Genomic DNA, 27,705 nt, shown 5'->3' on the forward strand with positions numbered 1-27,705 from the left:
GTCGTTGCAAATGTCTTTGAAATATCTATCATTAGATATCCATATTGTCTATGTTAATGTCTTAGTAATCCAGATATAGGTAAAAAATAGGTCAAAAATAGAGGTTGTCTTGGTTTTTTCCTCATATCTCAGCCATTTGTGGACCGATTTTGCTGATTTTAAATAGCAAAATTCTCGAAAGCACGTCTGACCGAATTATTGAAGATTTGGATCCCGAAGATATCTGGGGTCTTCAGAAAACTGATTTCAACAGACAGACAGACAGACGGACAGACAGACAGACAGACGGACATGGCTTAATCGACTCCGCTATCTATAAGGATCCAGAATATATATACTTTATAGGGTCGGAAATGAAAAATGTAGAAATTACAAACGGAATGACAAACTTATATATACCCTTCTCACGAAGCTGAAGGGTATAATTAACAAAAATAAAACATTTTAAAAATATACTCACGACTTTTAACGGTCATGAGCCTAATATTTTGTGATAATACATCTCTGTTATTAAAACAGCTGATACAGAGTTACTAAAAACAGAGTCGTTCAACAACTTTAAGTGACATAACCCCAATATAGAAAGACATATTAAGAAAACACGGCCAAAAATTATAATTTATAAAAAATAAATTAAGAAAACAAATATGTCAGGCAACAAATATACGGACTTGGTGAAATTAGGAACTCAATATGCCACGCGTATGAATTATTTGTCAAATCGTATATTCGGTGAAGTTGCTCGCACAACAAATAACAAATCCATGAAGGTAAACATGTTTGACATACCACTCCATGAGAGTAATTTATTTTGCATCTTTTAAGGTAATCCGCATGTTTAGTGAGGAGCCGGTGCAACAACGCGACTATGTTGTCAATTGGTATCCTCGTCACGTAGAGACACATTTGTTAATGGTGAATCTAAGACAATACGGTCTGTTCCGTGATGAGCATCAAGATTTCAAAGAAGAAATGAAACGTTTGCGTAAATTGAGAGGTAAAGCTCCACCCAAGAAAGGAGAAGGCAAACGTTCCAAGAAATAAAGAAAATTATTTTAAAACTTTGATAATCAACATTTATTGTTATTAGTTATTAATAATTTAGCCTGTCCTTTAAATACAACATCGTTATTTTGTTTACATTCATACGAAATAATAGAAATTTTTCGCTGCTGTTGTAATTTTAATAAAAACTCACAATCCATCTCTATGCGACAGGGTTTTGGAAAAGAAAATGTTTGCTCCAAGACTATGCTGCCGGCACCAGGAAATTGAGTACCTATAATACCAGCAACGATGGCATTTAGTAAAGCTCCATGAACTTTTCGTTTTTCCTGTGGCACGTCCTCAGTGTGTATATAATTAAAGTCTCCTGTTAATTGTGAAAAGTTATCCAGATCTTTTTGAGTAAATCGTTTGATAATTTTCAATTCGGGTTTTAGGAATATTGACTGCTGATGTTTACTTAGCCATCTTGTCATTAAACGGTATCTTGGTGTTAACTTTAACAAGTTCATAGCGTTTGCCAAACTCCTCTATCAACAAGACACTAATATTTACAATACGTTGATCCTTTTCGTATAGAGTCTTAAAATGTTGGATTTGTTTCAAAATCGTTCCACATAGAATGAAGTTTTTAGTTGATTCCGAGTGTGACAACAATTGATACAGCAAGGTTAAAATATTTAAGATAACGTTTAGATTTTTGGTTTTTATTAATAAATCCTTAATTTTGTTAAAATTTTGAGATTTAACAATATAATTGTGGGCTTCGTGGTCTGAAATTTATACAAATGTAGTAGTATAGGTATATTGTATTTTGAACAAGCATTTTACCTAAACAAATATTACACAATCCTGCCGAACCATGTAATTGAAATTTTTCATTTGGTGTCTGCAGTAGTTCAAAAAATAATTTTAAAACTTCGGCAGTTTTGAGATAATCCCAATTGATAGGATCATATGCAAAATTAGCTAAATTTGCTGTTACTTGTTCTTGGGCTTCTGAAAATTATAAGAATAAGAAATTTAAAAAACTTAAGATAGACAAAATTGATTATAATTGTTTTTTTTTTAATATTTACTGTAAATATCTACAAAATTTTTAAAATGTAGGCTTTCGAGTAGAATTAAAACGGTGTTGAAATGTGACTGGATGTCTTGAATATAAGGCCTTTAGGAAGGCCTCTTTACTGCATATTTTCCCGCTGGGTAGTATATGTTTGACTTACCTGCATTAGTAGAGGTGTAATATTCTTCAACCAAATGTTCGATAAATTCTTGACGATTAATTCCCTGTTCAGGAGTTTTTCTTTTTAAATGATTATGGGAACTAAACATAGTCTGATATGATTATGTATATTAAATAAACGGATGCAAAAACATGTTTGGTTTGTTTTGATTTTGCATGTACAGTTGACAGCAGTAATTAGCAAAAATGCAATTATTTTTTGGTAATTGGTGTTAAATTTTAAAGTATGTATATTCAAAAAGAATGTAGGAACCAATACAATATTTTGTGTACCCTCACTTTTTATGGTCATATTGTATTTTTTTATATTAACAATTTACTTTTTTGTTAAAAAAGTAGCATTATTTAAAGTTGCCATAATCTGGTAAGTTTATAGGACATACAAATATGTATTGGAACTTCAAAATGTGTTTGTGAAGAAATTTTGGATACAAATCTGAAAATCATGGTCAATGTAACCCCAGCGTCATTTAAAATTTGGATAATTATTCTGGTATTTGGTCGAGTAGTACTATTAAATGTGAATCCCATAGTAACTGCTTCCATTAGAAAGGTATATGGTACATACAGTAGCCCAAGAAAGTCTACATACAGGAAAAATTATTATGTTACTTTAATTTAAAGCAATTTTTTTTAGTTTTGTTTTTATGAGATATATAATAATAAATGTCTTTTGTCGATTTTAGCAAAAAAAAAAATTCAAATAACGCCTACTTTTGGGTGGGCGGCGCTATTAAGTTTCATAATATTTTAAACATTAAAGCCGAAAAAACCAAAAAAAAATTTCGTTATTTGACTCAGAATCAAAAATTCTAATAACGGTGAAATGTTGGACGTGGTAGGAAATGTTGCTCAACCCGACTTAAGTGATGTTGTTTTCATTTTTTTAGTGTAAATTTATTTTTTTTTTTTTTATTTATTTATTTATTCAATTGTAATATATGTTTTAACAAATATATTTCATTACTATTAACTTATAAATACAGCTTTCAACGAAAGAAATTTAATTTGAATTCCTGTATGTAGACTTTATTGGGCTACTGTATGTACATATATAACGATGGCTTAATATAGAAAGGTCGTATCTCAACTTTTAGTTACTTTACAGGAGAAGGAAAAAACTCAATATCAGAAAGTGAAATTGAAAAAAAAAACTACTAAAAATTTGTTTTATATCAAAAAAAATTTTTTTTTTATAAATAAAAAAAATATTTTTAGAAAAGTAGTTTGCTTTAACATAAACCAAAAAATATGCATTTCACTTTAAATGAGTTAGGGGTTTTTCTTTCAAACGATTTTTTAAATGAGTTAGGGAGATTTTATAATTACTGTAAATCTGTTATTCGTCAACATAGGAAACTGAATTTTTTAAGGGAGGTCTATGTGAGTTTTGCCTATCAGAATATGCAAAAAACCCGATTTTGTAAAAAAAACGTGATACGACCTTTCTATATTAAGCCATCGATATGTGGAACAGAACCCCCTCCCGAAAAAAGAATATTGTTATGGTAATAGTATTACTACTAATTTTATAGTAAGTCAAAAAGAAAAATTTAATTTGCATTATGAAAACGTAATACACAGATTATTTTCGTAATTCCTATAATTTATAATTAGTATGACATATACATATGTATGTGCTATATTAAAAATAAACCCACAGCTTTATACCAACAATATTTAACTTTACTGACGAATACTGACAAAAATAGCTGTGGGTGGTCTTATAGGATAAAACTATATTATATGTATTTGCTATAAATTATATTAAGGTATTTAGGGACTCATAGTTTCAAAAGAAATGACTCCATTTGATCGTTTAGTATTTACTCCTTTTCGGGACTTCTTTAACGAATCCAATGTTTTTTTCGCCACCAGTTGATAAATAGCAGACATCGCCTCTGTGGCTTTATCAAATGGCAGTTGCTGTAGTTGCAGTGCAGTTGTTCTGCCAAAAGAATTAAATACATTGCTGCTATCATTTTCATCCTCCACCACACTAGTGTTATTTTTATTTGGCTGTTTTTGTTGGGTCACGGAAGCCACTATCGCATCAATAGCATTACAAAATTTAGCATCTCGTATGGATTTTCTGTCACCTTTAACATTTTTGTGTTTACGTTGTTTAGTGTTATTTCCTCTGTTTGCAATAAACGATTGCGATGCTGTAGGGGACAATGTCGACTTTCTTAAAATAACAACCGTGTTCAGAAAATCGAATTCCTTGTAATAGAAAAGATTTGGCTTGTAGTCTGCACCAAGTTCCTTGGAAGCCTCCGACTTTTTTTTCTCCGCGACATAGGCAGAACGTAAGTTCTTAACTTTGCGCTTAACATCGATGACTTCTTTTTGACAAGACGTAGCAATATCCAGCCACGCGTTGTTTTTTACATCATAATTATTATAATCCTCATGACCTGAATTCCATAGACATTCGTATTGTCTATATAAATGTATTAAATGAGTGATTTCTGTTCTTGTCCAGTCCATTTTTTTATTTAGATATATGTATTTCGTTGTTTTTTGCACTTATTTTCCACTTAACATCTATGGTATAACAGATGGTAAAACATTACTAATATAAGTTAAGCAATCCATCAAGGCAAATTTATTTACAGGTATACCCAATTCTACAACAAATACAACTTTACCAAAAACAACATGTACTTTGTTTTTGTAAAATTATTTGCTAGCTGTCAAACAGCTAAACAACAGCAGACTGCAAAAATCAAAAACAAGGGTGAAAATAAATAAATATGTGAAATTTACTTTCAATAAGTACTCCATTACCTTTAATATTATCAATTATTCACTTTTCTACTATTTTATATTTTTTATTAAAAGAAACAAAAACGTTAATTTAAATTAATCAAGAAATGTAAACAAACTTTGACAGCTAGAAGTGAAAAAACAAATCGAGCAAAAAATAGTCAGCTGGCTTTTCGACGTCACCTTATTAGATACGCCTTGCAATCCATATGTTAACAATAAATAACGGGAAACATTTTTACGTTTTTGGGAATATGTATATACATTATGTTAGTCGTGGGAATAAAGTGGTAATTGTCTGGGATTAATTGGGAATTTTCAGCAAAAGATAAATTGTTTGAGCTGTGTATGTTTTAGTTGTTTTTATTCAAATTAAACTTTCTGTTGTAAAAAATTTAATGATTTTCTGTTATATTTTATTGATATGTACTTTAAGGGTATTTACAGATGACAATACTGAGTATTAATATTTGTCAAAATCTCAAGCATCATAAAACAATTTCATCGTCTAAATTGTATTAGATTTGCAAAAAATACAAATGATTTTTTTTGATTTACGGGTTTGTCGGTATTCAAACATTTTTTAAAACAACACATATTACGATCTAACGAGAAGTATATCCTTGTTTTGCTGTCCCTAAACATAAGAAATAACATCAGCAAAGTAGCGGATCATTGTTTCCAACTTTGTGTTTAAGTTCAAGTAATTTATTTTTTTTATTGCAATTTTTATTTATTTCTTTAATTTTAAGTTTTATTATTATTACTTTTGTTCTGCTTTGTTTTTGCAAATTAAAAACACAATTTTTTAAGAAATAATCATATTTGACAACTTATGTTATAACATTATTTTACAACCACAAAGCATAACATATAAATATTCAAACCCAAACTCATGCTGTCTCCATGTAACATTTTTATGTAAGTAATAGAATTTGACAGATGCGAACATAAAGGGCACCATACACTATCAAAATGCTTGATGTCACTTTCGTGTACGTGTAATTTGATGCTTTGATGTACACTTGATTGATGACTCGTCAATCTGCATTTTATTTTCGATTTTGTGGTGTTAACACCAATAGCGGGAATTATATTTAATTTTTATTTGCACTAAAATGTATTTAAAAATGTCAATATCGTATGCAACTTTAATTGCAATAACGAGAACATGTTGAGAATAAAGAAAAAAATCAAAATAATAAGCGAAATATGTAATATAAAAAAATTATTCTCTTCATCCGACACGCTCATCAACCTCACGCCTTGAAATATTTTTGTAAATGACTTCGTGATTGATGAGAAAACACCATACACTATCAAAAAGTGACATCAAGCTTGCTAAAAATCAAAATGTTTTTGATTTTCCATCAAGCGTTGTCGGTGTCACACATACATACACATTTTCACTAATACTACCATAGTGCTTGATGAGTATTTTGATAGTGTATGGTGCGCTTAAATATTTCCAAAATAATGTATCATCGAAATGGGGGCTAAAGGGTTTCGAACCAAAACATTTGAAATAATTTTATAAGTTGTTTTGCATATATGTCTTGGATAATGCCGAAAAAGTGGGCCGATAAATTTGTAATTAAAATACAAATAATGTTATACATATGTGGTTATTTTGGTTAGTTGACAAGACATCAACTTGTTCACGCAGTTCAAATTTCATTACTGTTCTAGCAATTAAAAGTAAATTTTAATTAGGCTTAAGTTAATTTTTTTATTATAATTTATTTGTAATAATTCAAAGAATATCACTGAATACTAAAATTTTCAGCCAATTGGCAAATTGTATATATAAAGTTCGAATAATTACCAAAAATCTATAAATTAATAATATTTTTTATTAGTGATCACGTTAATATTTAAATATTGAGTGACAGCCAAATTTAAGATGTCGCAATAAGATTATACCACATACATATGTATGTGTATTGATTAATAGAATGACAAAAAATATTCATTTTTTTCACGTGTAGGTTTTAATATTCAAACGACCCTGTTTTCTTTGCCGCCATTAAAAATACAACAACTTTATCCATTTTTATCCATGATAACTTTTAATTATCAAAACCCGCTAAATATGCCTAAACATTTCTAGAAAATTATTGAATTATGTTATTAGTTAAAAATCGCTAAATTATTTTTGTTTAAAATGTTGTTAACGCTGCGTTTACACATGCAAGTAGATTGATGAAAGTTGATAATACGTATTATTATCGAAAATGTCGAAAATACATCGAAATGTCTACAAGTTGCTTGAGCGTTTACACATGCAAGTAAAAGTTCATTTTGTAAATGTTAGCGAAGGAGAATGATGTCTTCAAAATGCCACAAATATAAGAATATTACAGCTAATTCGATAAATAAACCTTTTATATATCAGCATTTGTTATTTTTAAGTCCATTTGCGGCTTGAAACCAAATTTTATTATTTTTATTCATAACAATAAAGTGTTACCATGATATTCAAATATAAAAATTTCTGGGGAAAATGTTAGGTTAACAATTTTTATAGATATTAGTAACAATTTTATTTATTAAAACTAATGAAATTGCTATTTTTACGAAAACGATAAGCATTAGTGGTCATTTGTACTATTTTCTTTTACAAAAATACATAAAATAAGTTAAAAATATAATTATTATTTTACCACCTTCTGATAAATTTTTTAAAAGCTATTTATTGGCAACTCTATTTGTCATCACTTGTATGAAAGTGTCGAAAATCACTGTCCACCTAAATTCAGTAGGCAGTGAGCTGCAAGTGGCTGCATGTGTGATTGTGTTAGTGCAAAAGTATGTATGTATTGTGTTTTTCGAACTGTTACTTGCATGTGTAAACGCTAGGTAAAATATTTACCGATAGATGTTAAATGGCCATTAATGCTTATCGTTTTCAAAAATAGGTATACTAATTTCGTTTTTATTACTATAGCAACAAGTACAATAAATTATTAATAATAAATAAGAATACACATATTTCGTCTAACAAAAAAAGGAAAGAAATATATGATAGTATATAATAGTAAGTTAAATAGATGATATTTACAATAAAGATTGTTTGTAAATGCAGGAATAGAGTCGTATATGCATATGGTTTCCTTTTTTTACATTGGGAATAACAATTGCCAAAACCATATGTTTGTGTATGGACTGCAGAAATATTTATTTTAAGATTTATTGTTCAAACAATAATGTTCAACATTTATTGTCAAATTTGTTTTTCAAAAACCAAAACAGAACAAATGTAAGTAATAATGTTAAAAGCAACAAATAAGCCGAAAAATCAAGAAATAAATAAAAATAGTGACAAAAATAAGAAATTACAAAAGAAAATTTTATTTTTTTTGTTATAGTTGAGCTTGAGATCAGTTTTGTAAAATAATATTTGTTAAATCTATGTATATAAATTAGTTTTTTATTTACGTTTTCTGATAACAAAAATCACTAGTATTTCTTTTTAAAAACTAAAATATTTTATCCCGTTATAGCGATTTAACGTAAAAATCGCTGAGTTAGCATTACTTCTATACAACATTGAAATTCAACTGCAGCGCACTTCAGGAAGAATCCGGCATCCAACTTTCTTTTTGTCTTCGTCGTCTGACAAGTACGGACGTCTAAAACATTCGGAGATATGGTGAGTTGAAAATATATAGTTATTTAAATTTAATTTAAATATAATCGATTTGCTGAAAGTTTATTTAAAAAATATATATATTTGTCAACTGGATTTCTGCCAAGAATTTGTGTCGAATATATTTAAAAGTGTTGAATAGAACAAGTTAAATGAAAAAACACACGTGTAATAAATGTCAGCCATATTGTTTTTAACCTAACCTCAAAGTTTTGCAGTATACCTATATTTTATTTGATTATTTTCTGTGTTATTTTAGTCTCACCGTAAATTCTCGGCTCCTCGCCATGGTTCCATGGCCTTCTACCCCAAGAAGCGCGCAGCTCGTCACCGTGGTAAGGTTAAGGCTTTCCCTAAGGATGATGCCAGCAAACCCGTCCATTTGACTTGCTTCTTGGGCTACAAAGCTGGTATGTCTCACATCGTTCGTGAGGCCGACCGTCCTGGTTCAAGTGAGTATTCGTTCATTCTATTTAATTTGTTAATAATTGCGAATGTATAAAGTTTCAATGATGAGAAAAAGTTAATTTATTATGGTTAGAAAAAAATGAATTCTATGATTATAAAGTAACTAGGGCGGACTGATTTCCATTTTATACAAAACAATTGAAAGCAAGAAATTAAAAAAAACTTTAAATGTGCAATCTAAAATATTTGTATTTTGAATATTTCAGAGATTAACAAGAAGGAGGTCGTTGAAGCTGTAACCGTTTTGGAAACCCCACCCATGATTGTTGTTGGTGCTGTTGGTTACATTGAAACTCCCTTCGGTCTTCGCGCCTTGGTTAATGTCTGGGCTCAACATTTGTCCGAAGAATGCCGTCGTCGTTTCTACAAAAACTGGTAAGTTTGCTATTGCCACCATTTTAGTTTTTCATTTAAAGACCACGTGGTGTAGAATTTTCTTGGAAGAAAACACATTTGTTAAAATATTTTTTCTTAATGATGATAGATGGTATCTGAGAGCTCTTATGAGGATATTTAAATTTTTACCGTCTCTGTTGCCTTCCTTCTGATCCAAAAAAGTTTTTAACAAATGTGTCAAGAAAAATATGGTCATATGAAATTGAGATTATTTTATGATTTACTTAATTTGTTGTAAAATATAAAGTTCTTGGATCAGCTTGCTGAGAGAGCTTTTAAAATCTCCTTTAGTCGTGTGAGCTCAAATGAACTTCTAAAAAACTCTCCGTAAGGAAGTTTGATGGATAAATTGATTTTTTTGCTAGTGAGCACGACTGGAAGTTGTAATCTCCGCTCACTGACACGTGATGAGGTTCTCTTCCCTTTTGTTTATTTTAAAACAGCTATGAAATTGTGTTTCTGGCCTAAACAAACCAATGGAGCTAAAGCTTTATTTAGAGGAACTGAATTTCTCAAAATGTTGACTACATAATACACGTATCGTCGTCTTCAAAATAAACGCAGATCTTAGAAAATGCTTATACTGTTAATGAGTTTAAATCTAAAAGCAAGATTTCATTATTATAATCAGGTACAAATCTGAAAGAAAAGCTTTCACCAAGTCCAGCAAGAAATGGAATGATGATTTGGGCAAGAAGAGCATTGAAAACGATTTCCGTAAGATGCTTCGTTACTGCAAGGTCATCCGCGTTATTGCTCACACTCAGGTAATTATTTCATTTTTTTATATTTGTACATGTTTTTAAAAGCGCGATGTCCTCGGTCTCTGGCGTTGCGTGCTGCTATTAAACTTTCGGGTTTGGTGGCGGTGCAAAGTGTAGGAGTACCTAAAAGGCGGTCTTGCTGGGATGTTCAATGCCCGGTTATATACCGCAACGTCGCAGATTAAATTGCCCTTCGGGTGGCGATTTTTGATATATTCCACTAACTGTACGTAGTCGCTTAGGCAGTGATCGTACAGTTAAACCATATCACAAACAGTCCCTTCTTCCTCCAAAATGTTTCGTACTTATTTATGTAACCACAACTAATAAAAGTAATTTAATTTGTCTCTTTAGATCCGTTTGATCAAGCAACGCCAAAAGAAGGCTCATGTTATGGAAATCCAATTGAACGGTGGTTCCATTGAAGACAAAGTTAAGTGGGTTAAGGAACATTTGGAAAAGCCTATTCCCGTCAGCAATGTCTTTGGCCAAGATGAGATGATCGATTGCATTGGTGTTACCAAGGGTAAAGGTTTCAAGGGTGTCACTTCCCGTTGGCACACAAAGAAATTGCCCCGCAAGACGCACAAGGGTTTGCGTAAGGTTGCCTGTATTGGTGCCTGGCATCCTTCTCGTGTGTCCACCACTGTGGCACGTGCCGGTCAAAAGGGTTACCATCACCGTACCGAAATCAACAAGAAGATCTACCGTATTGGTGCCGGTATCCACACCATGGATGGCAAGGTAATTATATTTATATTATTTTAAACAAAATTTTAATATGTATAAGTCTATCGTTAGTAATAACATAAATTGGCACAGAATCCATAAAGTTCTGTGCTTTTATTGTGTTATATTAACGATTGCTTTTTGCACTGATGATAACTTCATTTAAGTACCGACATCAAATAATAATAAAACTTTTTTGATTAACCACATGATATATATAATGATAGGACTGATTATTTCGTTAATCTTAAACTGTTTTATTTTATTGAAATTTGTATTAATTTTTATATTTGTTTTTTTGTTTTGCAGGTTATCAAAAACAATGCTTCCACCGAGTACGATTTAACCGACAAGGCTATCACCCCCATGGGTGGTTTCCCTCATTATGGTGAAGTTACTAACGATTTCGTCATGATCAAGGGCTGTTGCATCGGTTCCAAGAAACGTGTCCTTACCTTGCGTAAGACTTTGTTGAAGCACACCAAGCGTTCTGCTTTGGAACAAATCAAACTCAAGTTCATCGATACCTCATCCAAAATGGGTCATGGTCGTTTCCAAACCCCAGCCGACAAATTGGCCTTCATGGGTCCCCTCAAGAAGGATCGCATCAAGGAAGAACAAGCTGCCACCACCAGTGCCGCTGCTACCACTTCTGCTTAAATTGTTTCATGAATTCATACATATTTGTTCTTATGTACTAGCTTGGAGATTTGTTTTTTCCATATAGAGAAAATGTATGGCAAAGAATAAAGAAAGAAAATAATTAAGTACATCACTGTAATTTCTTTTATTTGAACTGTGATAATATTGCTAAGTAAATTAGAATAGTGTATATAATAAGTTTATTATTAGATAGAAATAAAATGTTCAATATTTAAATTTGAAATACCGTTTTGTTCTGCCATGTATATACATAGTATTAGCGTTTATCGAGTCACATTTGAATTGGAGTGGTGTTAGATGTGAGGTTTATTATTTTAGTAGCCCAATATACTTCATTGAATATGTCAAATGAAAATTGAACAAGTGGTCTATTTTAGACATGCAAAGTTTCAGGATAATTTTACGATGTTTTTTGTAGCTTGTAAGGCTTGTTCGGGAATGCAACTGATGCGCATAGGTTATTGTTACACGGTCGGTAATACATGGAAGATATTTGACGAAAAATTATAAAACCAGAGTTATATTCGTCTCGGCCGAATCTTATATACTTACCATCAATATAATACGGGGATCGATTGTTATGCATTTTCTAAAAAAACTTTATCTGATTCACCCGTTGATGTTCATATATTCATGGAATTGAACGGTATCGGCATAGAAGAATGATAGAAAAATACATGTACGTATTTTTCTATCTTGTTTCTACCCAAGGTATTAATAACCTTGGATTTACCCTATGGTTATCGGCATCAAAATACATATCGTCATCTAAAATGCAAAATAACAAAACAACTAGATGCTTTCAAATCTGGGGGTTTTTTGAGTAATTCAATTCGAAAGAAAATATTTTTGAATTACTAGCAGCCCAATTATGAATAAAAAATTCCGCGGGAGTTTGTTCCCCGGGAGTTTTTTCTCATTGAATAGGGAAAAAACTCCCGCGGAATTTTTATTCATAATTGGACTGTATGTATAAAGCATACAAATTTGAATGATTTTCGAATCGAATTACACATTACAAAGAAACTGGAGGGTTATTATGTAACTCTTTTCGAAAAGAAAAACGTTCGAATTTGTGTGCTTTATACATTGTATTTCGAAAGTGTTTCGTTTCGAATCGAATTAACCCCCCTGAAAATCTATAATCCTGGGGGCAAATTCTAGCACGTAATCGAAATAAATTTCGAATGCTTAAAATCTCGTTCGTTATCGAGCACAATCATTTCTCGATTCGATATCGAATAATATACATATATCCCAAAAATAAAAAACTCGCACGTTCGAATAAGTATTCGATCGTATTTGACTGCGGTAATTAGCCGCCTGGGGGCAAATTCTCGTAATCGAAATAAATTTCGAACGCTTATTAGCGTTTTCAATATTTACGTTAAAGTATGTTTTAGTGATGAGAATTTAAGATTCGGTACAGCTGAATATAGATCTCTTGTTTTGGTTCAATTTCGTCTCAATTACGATATTTACAAGAGTTTTGGTTGTTGTAGTTATTCTGAGAAATGGATCTTATATGGAAGCTATGGCCAATTGTGGACTGATGATTCCAAAATCTAGTAGTGTACTTTTTGTATTGAACTGGTTGGTTCGATATTTATATATGTAGGTTAATGTGTTCTATTATGGGCCGATCTTCTTAAAATTGAGGATTATTGTCGAATTTTAAACTGATTATCGCCCATGTTCTGGAAAACGCAGCGTTTGAAATCGCTTAAGCAACTCATAGAAAAAAGTGATTTCGTTACCCCATCAAAACAAAACTATGGTGGAGTTTCCGAAATTAATTTGGATCTGGAACGTTTAAAAAAACGTTTTTGGAAAACTTAAAACAAATCAAGGGCGGTTATTCTCAAAGGATTTAATAACTCTGTTTTTCGATTTGAAAAGCTGAAAGAACGTTCGTTTTACTATTTCTGAAAGCAGAATATCGCTATCTTAATATAGTCGAGATTTTTTGGCTAAATATGATATGGGTATTTCCACCAAAAAGTCCACCCATACCGAAAAAATATAAGTTAATCAATTCAAATCAAATTTCACTCCAAATAAGTTTTATATACATATACGGAAGACATGTCACGTAATTTTATGATGATCGGTACATAATTAGTCATAACTCCGAAAATCATTTAAATGACCATAAATATCTTAAAAATGTTGGTATCCACATAAAATTCAACATAAATATGCATGCCATGATGACAATAAAATATTATTTTCGAAAATTAGAACGTATGTATGTTCGAAATTTTGTAAAAGCTGTTAACATAATATTTAAATCATGAGGATTCTAAAAAAATAATGTTAGTTCTATTTGGGACCAATTTCTTTTATTTGAATAGGAAAAATGGGAAAAGGGAAAAAACTCCCGGGGAATTATTATTCATACGTGTTAGAAAATTCGAAAAATCTACAAAATCACATTGGGAATTATAGTAACCCACCCGGCTTTCCAAAAAAAACAATAAAAATTTAATATTTTCTTTTAGAGTATATAAAGGTGAAGGATAAGGATACTCTAAATTGTTTATTTTTTATCTTTATTATTGTATATTTTATGATTTATGTATAAATTTTTGGAATGCATTTAATTTCAAATATAAATTTACTATTTATGACCCCTAAAGTTCTGTAGTCGTCATGCGATTGGTAAGCATTTGCACACGTTTTGCGTTGCAGCTCTTGCATAATACGTGATCGTCTAACGGATAGCAGCCACGACCTTCGGACTCCGATGAAAGCAATAAACCGCAATCCTCACACTTGTAACATTCAAAATGAAAACTTCTATCCAAAGCCACCACTCTTACAGTCTCCTCTTCACCCGGCTCTGGCATAATGGGTTCTTTGCATACACAACATCGAGGAGCGAATTTTTTGTGAAAATCTTCAATGCAGTAGTTTTGATTTGTGGCATCAACTGTAAATGGTATACCATCCAAACTCTTCTTGCAAACTGCACAAGTAAAACATTGTGGATGGTACGGTTTGCCGGTGGCTCGCAAAATTCTTTCTAAAATCGGTTTCATACATACCGAACATTTTTCCAATGTTTGTAAGTAATCAAATTCGCAATAGGGTTTACAATCTAAAGCGTAAAATGGCTTGCCTTGGAGGTTTATTTGACACTGAGAACACGTGAAACAGGCAATGTGATAGATTTGATCCATAGCGGTGCAGCCGGAGTTTTCTCCCACAACAATTTCGTTGCATTTGAAGCAAATACCATAGTTTTCTAGATCATTTTGGGGATCCATTGATTTAACCAAAAAATCAGTTAAAGATTCAACTACGGACTCTTTATGGTTTTGTGAGTAGCTGTTTAAGGTGCCATCACCTTCGCTATCCCTGCTGCTATTTGGATACACTGGTGATATGGAGTCTACACTGCTACCACCGCTTAAAGTAGACATATTGCTGCTATTACTTTTTTCTAAAATACCACCACATTCAGGCATGGACAAATTATTTGAATTTTTTATACATGGATACATAATGTTGTGGGATCGTGTGGACAATTGACTAGGGGGTCTTGGATTAATCGGCTCATAAATCGATTCATAGGTGGAAGAAAATCCACCATATCCAGAGTAATCGGAAAAGTTGGGATTAGTTTTTGCCTGTACTGCGTTATTGTAATTACTAAATGCATCATTTGCTGTGTATGTTGGTTTGTTTATATACAATTGTCGCATGTCATTTGATGCCACCGCTAGTTTATGGTCCAGAGGCATCTCATAACCCACAATTGGTTTAGCTATACCGATTTGATCGTTGGCAGTAATAAGTGAACCTTTTTTAGGTAGATTATTGGTTTTGAAAACTTCGGTGGCTCGTCGCAATTCACTATAAGACGAACTGACAGGACTTGGAGGGGGTGGAATTTCATCTTCCGGTATCATAGAACCATTATGAGTGAAGTTCACGCTATTTTCTTCATTTGTAGAAGATGCTGATTTTTTATTCGACAAATTTTGTTCTGCAATACATGCTTGTTCCTGCTGTTGAATCTTATCAAATCCAACATTAGAATAAATGTTATTTAAAGCTGTTGACGAAGAGCCAATTATATTGCCATATATATTTGATTTTGTATTAACAACGCCGTGACCCGATGAAGATGTGGTATTTGGGTACATTCCATTTGAATTTTCTAAGAAACTATGGGAATTAAGAGCAACGTCCGTTAGCAGTGAAGACGAAGACAATTTAGGAGAATTCAAATGCAGGGCAATTGTTTTGCTGTTGCTCGAAAAATTTTGATTTAGTTTTCCACGTTTCTCTAGTTGCTTTTTATGATGCTCCAGTGCTTCTAATTGTTGTTCCAAAACAGCTGGGTTATCGAGAGTAACTTTACGACGAGTTTTAAGTGCCGAAGCGGCTGAAGAGTTTGACATTGAATCCATCTCTCTTGAAGCTTATAAGCTATCTTTGCATTAATGTTACCCAGTAAAAAATAAATTCATTCTTTATGAACTACGTCTTATTTGTTTCCAAAATAGCTAATATTACATATTTTTCGATTTTGAAAAAGTTATTTTAACCTACACGTCCAGGAAATTTTTCTCGTAGCAGCTTGGTTGAATGAAAATAGGTTGCAGTTTCATTTCTAAAAAAGATGTTAACAATTAAGAACTTAAATGTACATATATAAATCTTTTTTTCTAGCCTTGTTTTTATTTCTTTTATTTTTAATTTTCTTATTTTATTAAATAAAATTCATATTTTTCGGATACAAAATACACACAGATTGGAGTTGTGAAAGAATTTACTGTTTGGTTACTCAGTAGCCAATACTTTGTGCTACCTATACCAAAATGCAACTACTCAATACTTTTAGTGTTGTATTTCCCAATAAAATAAAAACAAAAAACTGGAATTTTTCAGAGTAAAAGTACAATTATGTTAGAAAAATATTACGTTAATATAATTTTCATAAAATGTTAAACATTTTCTTTCATATAATGATGGGACTAACCAAAAAATTTACATGTAAAAAATAGGTATGTATGTAAGTTTACGGAATATTTAAATTTGTATGCAGCTTTGAAAAGTATTTATTGTTTATTATCGAGTACTTAAAAAAATGCATCGAGTAGTCAAAAATAACCATATATGCAAGTAAATTTGTTGTATTGATTCTTTTAATCATATACAAAGATACATAACGAAGAAAGTATCTCAAAAGTAAATTCTATGAAATATATCCGTCTTGCTCTAACTCATAATGAAGGCAGAGGAAAATCCATAGAGAGAGAATACATTAATAAAAAAATATATGAAAACAAAAACAACATTCCTATGTAGTTTTTTCATGTTGAGTATTTTTAAATGTTGCCAGATATTATTTAAACGAAATGGAATATTATAGCGGTTACGGTATTTGCTGTTATATCGGTAACTGCTTTTTTAATGATAATTTCCTTCTGTAGTTTTTCTGTTTTTTTTAAACATGTAAAAAAGTATGGTCGGTCAAGCCCGACCATATAATACCCTACACTAAGTAAAAATAAGCAAACAAATTTTTCTTTTAAAATTTCAATAATTTATATTCGTGAGTGATTTTCGAAGTGTGCCTTATATGGGAGTTATGACCAATTACGGACCGATCACCACGGAATTAAGTCGAGTGATTTATGTCCACATTGAACTTATTTCTGTTCTGTTATGTGTTGTGACTACCCTATACATAAATAAAACTTATTTGGAGCAATATTTGTGTAGCTACCTTTATAAATTAATCATTTATCACTAATAAACCCCTATTTTGGGAGGACATTTGTATGGGGGCTGGGTGAAATAATATATGTACCAAATTTTATCGAAATATGTATCTTAAAAACTGCGACCTGTACTTTGCGCACAATGTTTACATTGACAGCCAACCAGTCAGATATCTTTTAAGAGACTCAGGACGATTCTGAGTCAATCAGTATACCTTATAGTGGGTGTTAGACTAATATTTGTGGGCGTTACAAACATCAGCACAAATGCAATATCACTCAAAAAACAATTTAATAAAACATTAAAATACATATCTACCTGCGATTGAAAATCACGATATGCAAAAAAAGGTTCGCAATTTTTTCCGAAAACCAAACCTCGTAATTTTAAAAATATTTATTAATTTAATTTTTAACAATTAAAATTTAATTGTGAGTTTTTGGCCGACCTCAGTCTTTTACATTATTATATTTTAACTATCCATATTAACCATTCTTTTTATTGTACAACTATGTATTTTAGTTTTACATGTTTGTTTTTACTTTAACATAAAATAAAATTATAGGTAGTAGTGATTTTTTTTAACAATTATCTAGCTGTTATTTTGATTAAAATTGATTGAGTAAGAACCCGAATTGGGATCTTTTTGCATTTGGAAATTCGATGTCGATAAACCAAATGGTTTTAATATCATATTTCCCAAATCTTTTAATTTATCAAGCATTTCCGCTTTCAAACGTTCGTTTCGTTCTTCGACAATAGGAGGTAAACGAACCATAGCTTCACGTGCCTCACTCTGTCCAGGATCCAACTCATAGACACGCTTATAATCAGCTAATGCTTCATCTAACTTGTCTTCATGTTCGTAAAGTTTAGCACGTCTAAAAAGTTATAATTTCTTTTTTAATTTAAGCATGTAAATACAAAAAAAAAATAAACTTACCTTAACAAAGCACGAATATATTCTGGCCACAATTCTATAGCTTTACTGCAATCATCAATGGCAGTTTTTTTCGAATCCAATTTTATTTTAGCGGCAGCTCTGTTGCCAAACAAAACAGCCCTTTCTTTGGAGGCTTTCAGGGGGCATATTTTTAAAGCTTCCGTATACATGTCAATAGCTTCTTCAGCTTGATTGTTTTTAAATAATTCATTAGCTTCTAATTTTATTTTATCGGCTTTTTCTTTGTTAGCTTCCAACTCTTCAGGCGTCATAGATTTTTCTTTTTCCGCCAACAAATTTTCATCAATTTCATCGTGTATGTATTCAGGTTGGGTGTCATCCTCAGTTTTTTCCGTATTACTGCCACTGGCAATGTTGTCTGATTTATCACCATCATCGAGTTTTAAGTTTGTTTGTTGTTTTATGATTTCCTCAACTATTTCTGCATTGGAACTTTTAGTTTCCCCTGGTGCTGACGATGTTGGAGTATTTGTACTGGGAGAATTTGCTAATGACTCATCGCTTACAGCATCTTGATATTCATCATCACTGCCGACAATTTCAGAAATTTCTGGCATTTTTTATGTTTACTATAATTAAAAAAATTCTTGTAGAAAAGTACCCCGGAATCACAGAAAAATCACTTTACTATTGTAGTACACGCACTTCTAACAAATTAGTTATGACATGTATCAATGTGAGTATTGTTATCGATTAGTGTACACATTCATAATAACAAAAAAGTACCTTCTCAAAATAGTAACAGGGTCGCAATTCTGATATTTTTGTTTGGAAAAATTATTGCAAATGAATTAATTAATTTATATATAAATATAAACCAATGTATAGTTCTATTTAATACTGACAAATTTAAAGTTAGTTTTCTCTTCAAGATTATTTTATGAATGGTGATGGAAATTTTCTGATTTTTGTGCCTAAATGGTAAGTTGCGTTTTTACAATGAGCTATTGGCAACATTAAACTAAATGTGTGAGTCAAAACATCGCGAATTCTTTAAAAGGTGAGAGAGATTCTACAACATTTACAAAAACCACATGCAATTTGCTTTTGATTATGAGGCTGGATTTGTCAAAGTCTGCCTGTCGTTTTGCGTTTACGTTTGTGTAGTATTCACAACAACAATTCACTAGTGTAATGTGAGAATTCGAGCCTCTAAACATGTGAAGAAAAAAATAATCAGCTATGCCATCGACACCACCTTATAATTAATACCCCTTGAGTCAAAAGGAACGGATTTGCACGTTTTGTTAATCAAAACAAACAAAAGAATAGTTTTTTTTTTTAATTTAATCAGGAGCAATGGTAGACGATATAAATATATCGGATTTTATATTGGAGAAATATACAGAAGCTAAAGTGGCTGATCAAACACTTGAGGTAGTCTTTGAAAATGAAACACAGGTAATTTCGGATTAACATCCGGTTAAATATTAAACATTGATAATTAAAATGATGACAGTTATATTTTATAGTTTCTAGGATACGAAAATGGCCAAGAAAAATGCAAGGACTTAATGTTTCCTTTTTCGCGTTCTCCCTTAAAAATGGTTGCCATTAAACATTCCAAAAATTTATTGGAATCTAAAAATGATTCCTTACATGCAAAGGATATCACCGAAATTACTTTGGATATAAAAGTAAGAGTTCTATAATAATTAAAAATTGAATTGATATTTATGGTTTTATTAATAGGATTTAAAGGAATATGAATGGCAACCAGGTGACACAATTGCAATTTTACCCAGGAATGACAAAAACAGTGTTGATGAATTCCTACAGCTCCTAGACATGGAAAGACAAGCAGATACAACATGTTCTGTTCAAATCTCAAAGTTATGTACGAAAAAATCCGCAAAAGTTCCTGTTTATATACCTAAATTAACGACACCACGAGAAATCTTACGTGATTGTCTTAACATTAAAAGCATTTTAAAAAAGACGTTTATAAGAAGTTTAGCCGAGCATTGTACAGACGGAGAAGAAAAAACATTTTTAAAATGCTTGTCATCAAAAGAAGGTTCTGCATTTTATAATGAACTAATAATGGAAAAAGGATTTACTGTAATGGATTTACTAAAGCACTGTCGTTCATGTAAACCACCTTTTGCTCTAATTGTTGAGCATTTGTCAAGACTTTTGCCCCGGCCATATTCTATTGCAAATAGTCCCTTAAAATCAACTTATGAAATATCGATAATTTTCTCTACGCTTGATGTAAAGCCAGGTGTCACGACAAACATGTTAAAAGAAAAAATCACTGAAGAGTCCGCTTCCATATTAATGTACTTAAGGGAACCAAACTACTTTCGTTATACTGAAGATAATTATCAGCAAAATCAAGTTTTAATTGCTATAGGTACGGGACTAGCACCATTTTTGGGTTTTCTTCAACACAAACAACATATGATGGCGAATGACAAGAATGGAAATCCAGGCATTACTTGGCTTTTTGTAGGCACAACCAGCGAGCAGGCCGTCGTACATCGTGACCTTTTGTTACAGTGGCAATCGAAAAATATTCTTAATAACTTTGTGGAATCTTATTCTCGTGTTCCAACTACTCGGTATCATTATGTGCAAGACTCTTTAGAATGTAATGCACAACAATTAGTAGAATTGCTAATGAAACCAGAAACTACTATATACTTATGTGCGGATGGTGGACAAATTTCTAAATCTATAGAAAAGTCATTACAAAATATTTTGGTTAAGGAGTTGGCTATAACCGCCGAAGAGTCAGTTGAAATGATGAACGATTTTAAGGCTAAACGAAAATATAGAGAAGATATATGGTTGTAAACAAAAAAGATGAAAGGGGAAGTGAAACTTTACAATTGCAATTCAACTGTGATACCACATGAAATTCAACTTTAGAAACTTTTTAATATGTTTGTATTTTCGTTGGTAGAAAAATGTTCTACAAAATTTAGAAATAAATTTGTATTTTTAGAAATTTTTGGTAATTATTTGAAATTTTTTATTTTATATAATTTGAAAGCTAATTTTAATTTGGATCCAGTTCATTTATTATAATTACTTTGTAATAATTCAGAGAATAACATTGTAAAATAATTTAAAACAATTGGCAAATTGATTTTTTTTTTAAATTTGCTTTCAAATTACATAAATTAGTATTTTTATATATTTAAGAGTAGATAAGAAAACTAACCAATAAAACAAAAAATTCTTATATTTTTTAAATTTTTACTTCCGATACAATAAGTCTATTTTGAATGTGAAATACAGTGTAAAGAAGAAATATTAAGCAATGTTGGCTACAGTTAACGCTAAGCCGCCGTTAGCCTTAAAATACCCTCTCTTACCGTTTTTGGAATTATTACGCTTATTTTTTCTGAAAAAATGGCAGTATTAATGCTTATTTTTGTTATTGCTATCCATATTTGAAGACAACTAAATGAAGAAAATTATGCCAGAAAGGATTTTTAAGTTTTCATCTTCGTTTTTACACGAATTTTGTTAATATTATCTCAAATGCGTTTATAGTTATGAATAAATCTAATATTTTGATTTTATTGTTGATCTAACACAAAAAACTGTGATGTGATACCTACCTTCCCTATATTTACAGTCGGGTATTTTTCTATATCTGGAGAACATACTAAATATTCCTTTAACTATCTAGATGTTGATATGGCAGAGGAACTCAGTAATAGACTTTCTTGACTATCAAAAATCGGATTTAGGCAGAGGTTCGTTCGGGTTCGAAATATTTCGAAACAGACTGAGAAAAATTTAGTATCAGGCAAAAAATTAATATTATTGAGTTTAAAAATGTTTTAAATTATCATTAACACATTTTGATAAAGCTTATGTTAGGCTATATAGGTTGCTATGTATATGTAGTAGTGATAAAAGTATTTAAAATTTAAATTCGAAAGAGGGATAAATATATATATATCACACACTAGCCTATTGAAAATTGTATCTTTTCTCTCGCTCTGCAAACCACAACCATTGAAAAATGGTTGTAGAACGTCAAAATATTAATTCGATATTCGATATTAATTTTTTTGAGAACTGTAATTTCTTGCATATCTGTGATACTTACAATCACAATTTTTGATACCGATATAAAACTCAAAATTTTGAAATTGTTTGAATTGATCTGAATACTTGAATTGATCTGAATACTTACAATCGAAATTTTTGAAATTGGGCCTTTTCGGAAATGCATCACTACGCTGCATCTGATGCGCAGTACATTCTAAAATGCAAAAGTTGCCAACACTGCCAATGTCATGAGTTCTAAAAAGCAACAGTGAAACATATGATGCGCAAAAACCCATCAAACAAGCATCACAAAAATGGCTGATGCATTGTCTGCGCATCAGCATCAGCTGATTTGCATGAGCATCGCAAACTAATCACAGATGCGCATCAAATGCAGCGCAGTGATGCATTTCCGAAAAGGCACATTTTTCTATCATTTATAAAATTATTATTAAATGTTTAAAGGAAATTAAAAAAGTAAATAAACACTTTTAATTTAAAAATAACGAATATATTTAACAAAAAAATGTGCTTATAACTTATAAATTTAAAGATAAAATAATGCATAATTGATTGTGTATTAAAAAAATAAAATGTTTAATAAAATTAAATAAAAATATACAGTTTTTATATAAATATAAAATACACACATATAAGTATGTATGGCTATGTAAAAAAATAATTATGTATATATAAAAAAAAACTATAAACTGTTTTATTATTTATCAAATTTTTTTTATTTCATTAAGATTATACTATACATAAGTAAAATATAAACGGAATATATTTTGTAATACAGACAGTTTTCATGTAACAGGCTTTTAAGTTTTTTTTTTGTTGTTAATATTTATTTTCTACATTCAAAGATATGACCATTAAAAATTGTAATTTATGTATAAAAATGGAGTTTATAATTGTTTGTTTTTAATACAGGTGGTTATTTTAAAACGTTTTATATCTAATTAATCAATCAATTTGAATAAAATTTGAGGGTACGGTTATTTATTTTTATAATTGTTTTTATTAAGAATATCAGTAACAATACTGTGTATTTTAGAAATTTATTTCGTTGCTAATACAGGGCAAAAACATTTTTGTTTTTATTATAATGGTTTTCTTTGTTTTTATGTAAAAAAATGTTTTGTTAATTTAATTTTACTATATATTACATATATTTATTTAAAAAAAAAGTATTATTACTTGTTGTAAATGTTCTCGAATAACTACATTTATTGAATAAAGCCAAAAATGCAAAAATTTTGTATTATTTAAATTATTTTTTTTACAGGGCACTTAAAAATTTGTTTTAAATTCTAAAAATTATTTGAAAGTATTTAAACTTTTTTCTTTTCATTTTAATATTTTAACTAGTTAGGGTATACATATTTCGTAAAAAAAACTTGGCATTTTATTTAGGTTTTAAAGACAAATTTGTGCGCAAAAGTTTGCTACCATTTTTTTTTGTATGTAATTGATTAAGCATTTTTTATTTAATTTAATAATAATATATATGTATGTATATTTTTTTTAAATGTTTCATTTGTAATAATTTACAGCTTTTATCATATGTATTGAATAAGAGAATAAAATATACAGTCTACTTTTCACTTGATATTTCTTATAATAAGATTGCATTATAATTGTTTTAACTAATACCAAATGGATTTTTGAAAATAAAGTTTCATTTTAACACAATCTCAACACGAAAACTTTTGTAAACTTGCTTTAACTCACCGGTAAATTTAATTTCGAATCTATTGTTTTATGTTCGTTAGAATCGTTGTTTAAAATGTTTCATTTATAAAATTAAATGAAGCTTATTATTTTAAAAATTATTTTCACGAAAGTGACAAATTAAACAAGTAAAAAATTATGTTTAAAAAGGTTTTCGGGTTGACCATCATATATTGTTTGTTTATTTGTATTATTTCTGTTTTAATTCTACATTAATTAGCGTATATATGTAGATCAGCGTGCCATTGAGTTTTATGTTTCATATAAATTATATTTAAAAACTCAATTTAGTAAAAAAAATATTACAATTATTTAGTAGTTTGTTATTTGCAAAATAAATATTATTTTACTATAGGAAAATAATCGAAATAAATCATTTAATTTTGCCTAATTTAAATCTCAATCTATTGGTTCGAAATAAAAATTATAAAAATTTTAATTGGGAAAATACTTGTTTATATAGAATTATTGTAATAGCAGTTAATCAGATAAAATCAATAATGTTTTAACCAAAGTATAACGTTTTAACCTTGCATTAATGCAAGTTAAATTAATTGTTTGTCAAAATCTCATGTTTATACCAATTTTCAACAGTGATAATCTAGAAAAAGTGTGTGACAGTACTGTGCCACATAAAGTTCCATAAGTTATGTGCTGGTTTTAACTTCTCTGAAGAAATTTTCACAAACAAATGAACAATCGCTGATTTAGCAGAATTCTTGAAAGTGTATATATGTATCTGATAAGGACCTCATTTTATAAAACGGAGAGTTTTGAACCATAAAAATTTCTATGAAGAGAATACTGGGAAAATGTTTGAAACTTTAATACATAGGATAGAACTAGAGGCGACACTGAGTGTAAAAATATTTACTCTCTCCCAAATTGTATGGCTGAATCCATTGTGAATTAATTCCTTTGAGAATCCATTCTTTATTGAATTAATTCTATATTGAATCATTAAAATTTTTTTGAATTCAAATCCATTACAAAAAGCCCTGGACACATTTTTTTAATACATTTTGTAAATAAAACAAAACAGAATGAAGAAAAAATATTTTACTTCAATTTGTATACATATATACAAATTGAACCATTTAAAAGTTAAATGAATTCTGTTATGAATTTATGAATTAATTCATTTTAAATTGAATTAATTCATTTTAAATAAAAGCCTTTGAATGAAGCCAAACGTTGGAAATGGTTTTATGGAATAAATGGCTGACATTTTTTAATTCCGAACTAATATTTTAGTGAATTAAGCTCAAATTAAATTAATTCATTCGAAGCTTTGCTTTATATGCACTCAATATTTTTATTTGCCTAACTAATATTTGATATTGACTGTATTGTGAATTTGTTAATATTTCTGTTATTATTACAATTTTGTTTTAAATTCAATAGTCTTATGTAGCAAGTATTTTCCGCAATATAAAATTTACATTATTTATTTTAAAAGTTTGTGATGTAGATAATCTTTGTTTTATAAATATTTAATTTATGTATGTTATTTTTAAGAATCTAAAGACCTAATGGCACTTTTATATTACTATATATGTTTAATATTTTTTTTTAATTTTTGGTAAATTTTAATTATAGAAAGATTGCATCAAAATATAATGTTAATTGTGAAAATAAAACAAACTGTTACTAAATACTACAGAAAAAAAATTGCAAAAACTTGGTTTAAAATCGCTTAAATCACATTTTTATTTTTAATAATAATAATAAAAAGAAAAAATTAATATTTTATTTAATTCTTAATAAATACGTATTTTTTTAAACTACATATTTTGCTCATTATTTAAATTGTTCTTTTTCTCTTTTATGTCGTTATGTCGTTATTATGTATTATATTAGATTAGCAGTATATTTTAAAATATACATACAACACATACAATTACATTAAAATTTAAATAAAATTTTGGCAATATTTTTTCTTGTTACTAATATAATATAATTATAATAAAAAATATTATAGTTTTTTTTTCTTTTTGTTTTGTAAAGATTATTTGTTATTTTTTTGTTTGTTTCATGTAAAATAGCACATTAATACATATTATAAGTATCCTTAATAATATATGTATGGATTTAATATATGTATATGTAGTAAGTATATTGTATTGTATAGTAATGTACGTTTAATTTATTTATTTTACTACAGAATAAAAATAAAAGTCAAAGGGACAGAAGATCTACAGTTATTTGTTATGGATACTATATGAAATTTAAGTTTAAATATTTTGCTGCAAAACTAATTCGTTTAAGTTTAGTAAGTTTTTCTTTTTTTAATATTGTATTGTTGTAATATTTAATGTGAATATTTTTGCAATTTAATTGTTTACGAAGCGTGGGTGTTGGTTATTGGTTGGGATTATACAGTAGATCGTCTTTCGGTGAAACAGTTATGGAGTTTACTTTCGTTTATTTTATTTTCGTTACAATTACAAATAGGATGGTAGTGTAGTCAGCATATAATTGGTATCATTGTTCCATTATTTCATAACCATGTTAAGTCTGAAAAAAAAAAATAAAATCTTTAGTAAATCATGTTATAAAATGGAAGTATAATTGAATATTTTAATTTATAAAGAATACAAAAAAATATAAGGTGGGTGGATTGAAAACAACATTGATTCAATTGTTTTTATTGGCGACACTATAAAATAGTTAAATTACGAAATATTCAAAATATTTTTAAGAAATCAGTTCATATATACAGAAAATCGACTAATAAATGAGCGAGATATAAGCAAAAACTCCTCATCAAAAAGGTCGATTTTAAATAGCAACTGAACTATACCCGATATGCGATACGTGTATGCTATTCGAGAGAGTTTTAAGGGGAATGGCAATCCTGATAACAGGAGCTTTAAGAACGACCGCAACAAAGTCGCTCTTTACTATATTGAACTGGATCCCTGTGGATCTAATGGCAAGAAAAATGGCATTTACTTCTGCCTTTAGGCTAAACGCGATTGGTGCGTGGAAACACGCTCCATATGGTCACGCCAGCATAATAGGTAGTATTCAGACTCTTCCGGAGAATGTCGATTACTGCATTTCTAGGCCCTTCATAGCGAGGAATTTCGATTTCTCAATTCCGTACGGTACGGTTCTGTGAAGGGAGATCGAGTTGGCGTAGGTGTCTATATTCGGGAACTCGATATTAGGTTATCTTTCAGACTTCCGAATGAATGTAGCATTATTCAGGCTAAATTATCGGCCATCAAAAGGGCGGCTAACTGGTTTAGTTATAACAAGATATCTGACAGGGATATTTGTATATATACTGACAGTCAGGCAGCTATAAAATCCCTGACAGGTGTATACACAAGACATTCAACAGTCGTACTCAAGTGGGTACGGGGACACGGGGATATTATGGGCAACTGTGTTGCCGATGATCTGGCGAAAAAAGGCGCCATGTTACCTGACGGAGACATAGATTTCCTATGTGGGATTCCGTTATCCAAATGCAAGCTACAAATTAGTAACTTCTACTATTAGCTCGCTCAGGCAAGATGGGACTGTGAACCCTCATGCTCACAATTGAGTGGTGTAGTGGCGG

At 30.0% G+C, this 27,705-nt stretch overlaps 7 protein-coding genes and 1 non-coding gene across 10 annotated transcripts in view; 4 read left to right on the forward strand and 4 right to left on the reverse strand.

The window, feature by feature from the left end:
* The first annotated feature begins 588 nt into the window (after window positions 1-588).
* mRpS33 (mitochondrial ribosomal protein S33) lies at window positions 589-1,162 on the forward strand. Its single transcript, XM_065504911.1, has 2 exons — window positions 589-770; window positions 826-1,162. Exons 1-2 carry the CDS (start codon window positions 648-650, stop codon window positions 1,042-1,044), a joined length of 342 nt encoding a protein of 113 aa, XP_065360983.1. The 5' UTR covers window positions 589-647; the 3' UTR covers window positions 1,045-1,162.
* A 156-nt stretch (window positions 1,163-1,318) lies between these two features.
* LOC135954676 (armadillo repeat-containing protein 7) lies at window positions 1,319-2,368 on the reverse strand. 2 transcript variants are annotated; one of them, XM_065504900.1, is made up of 3 exons: window positions 2,232-2,368; window positions 1,837-2,001; window positions 1,319-1,778 (listed from the first exon to the last, which is right to left on the reverse strand). In XM_065504900.1, the coding sequence occupies exons 1-3, from the start codon at window positions 2,338-2,340 to the stop codon at window positions 1,462-1,464; spliced, it is 591 nt and encodes a 196-aa protein (XP_065360972.1). In that variant the 5' UTR covers window positions 2,341-2,368; the 3' UTR covers window positions 1,319-1,461. The 2 variants fall into 2 exon arrangements, with proteins under 2 accessions (XP_065360972.1, XP_065360965.1); XM_065504893.1 differs by having other exon boundaries at window positions 1,320-1,778; window positions 1,837-2,004.
* A 6,154-nt stretch (window positions 2,369-8,522) lies between these two features.
* RpL3 (ribosomal protein L3) lies at window positions 8,523-11,796 on the forward strand. 2 transcript variants are annotated; one of them, XM_065504923.1, is made up of 6 exons: window positions 8,529-8,672; window positions 8,929-9,121; window positions 9,344-9,512; window positions 10,165-10,300; window positions 10,652-11,041; window positions 11,336-11,796. In XM_065504923.1, the coding sequence occupies exons 1-6, from the start codon at window positions 8,670-8,672 to the stop codon at window positions 11,684-11,686; spliced, it is 1,242 nt and encodes a 413-aa protein (XP_065360995.1). In that variant the 5' UTR covers window positions 8,529-8,669; the 3' UTR covers window positions 11,687-11,796. The 2 variants fall into 2 exon arrangements, with proteins under 2 accessions (XP_065361004.1, XP_065360995.1); XM_065504932.1 differs by lacking the exons at window positions 10,652-11,041; window positions 11,336-11,796 and having other exon boundaries at window positions 8,523-8,672; window positions 9,781-10,257.
* Window positions 9,179-9,258, forward strand: LOC135949647 (small nucleolar RNA U43). The gene has a single exon (XR_010575898.1). It is a non-coding gene; the product is annotated as a small nucleolar RNA U43 (small nucleolar RNA).
* Window positions 11,797-14,172: 2,376 nt separating the features above from the next.
* On the reverse strand, window positions 14,173-16,369 carry Zyx (Zyxin). Its single transcript, XM_065504943.1, has one exon. The coding sequence runs from the start codon at window positions 16,105-16,107 to the stop codon at window positions 14,323-14,325; it is 1,785 nt and encodes a 594-aa protein (XP_065361015.1). The 5' UTR covers window positions 16,108-16,369; the 3' UTR covers window positions 14,173-14,322.
* Window positions 16,370-17,849: 1,480 nt separating this feature from the next.
* Window positions 17,850-19,003, reverse strand: Ttc1 (Tetratricopeptide repeat domain 1). The gene is made up of 2 exons (XM_065498295.1): window positions 18,369-19,003; window positions 17,850-18,306 (listed from the first exon to the last, which is right to left on the reverse strand). The coding sequence occupies exons 1-2, from the start codon at window positions 18,944-18,946 to the stop codon at window positions 18,018-18,020; spliced, it is 867 nt and encodes a 288-aa protein (XP_065354367.1). The 5' UTR covers window positions 18,947-19,003; the 3' UTR covers window positions 17,850-18,017.
* Window positions 19,004-19,426: 423 nt separating this feature from the next.
* On the forward strand, window positions 19,427-21,402 carry LOC135948841 (methionine synthase reductase). The gene is made up of 3 exons (XM_065498296.1): window positions 19,427-19,790; window positions 19,862-20,026; window positions 20,082-21,402. The coding sequence occupies exons 1-3, from the start codon at window positions 19,689-19,691 to the stop codon at window positions 21,186-21,188; spliced, it is 1,374 nt and encodes a 457-aa protein (XP_065354368.1). The 5' UTR covers window positions 19,427-19,688; the 3' UTR covers window positions 21,189-21,402.
* A 1,487-nt stretch (window positions 21,403-22,889) lies between these two features.
* Window positions 22,890-27,705, reverse strand: part of Pak3 (p21 (RAC1) activated kinase 3) — a 31,418-nt gene continuing 26,602 nt past the window's right edge. The window contains exon 2 of the mRNA XM_065504967.1: window positions 22,890-26,651. The gene's annotated coding sequence lies outside the window, so the exon portion shown is untranslated. The remainder of the gene's footprint in view (window positions 26,652-27,705) is intronic.

Source organism: Calliphora vicina, chromosome 1, assembly GCF_958450345.1.
Source record: "Calliphora vicina chromosome 1, idCalVici1.1, whole genome shotgun sequence".
In the NCBI taxonomy this organism is placed as follows: Eukaryota; Metazoa; Arthropoda; class Insecta; order Diptera; family Calliphoridae; genus Calliphora; species Calliphora vicina.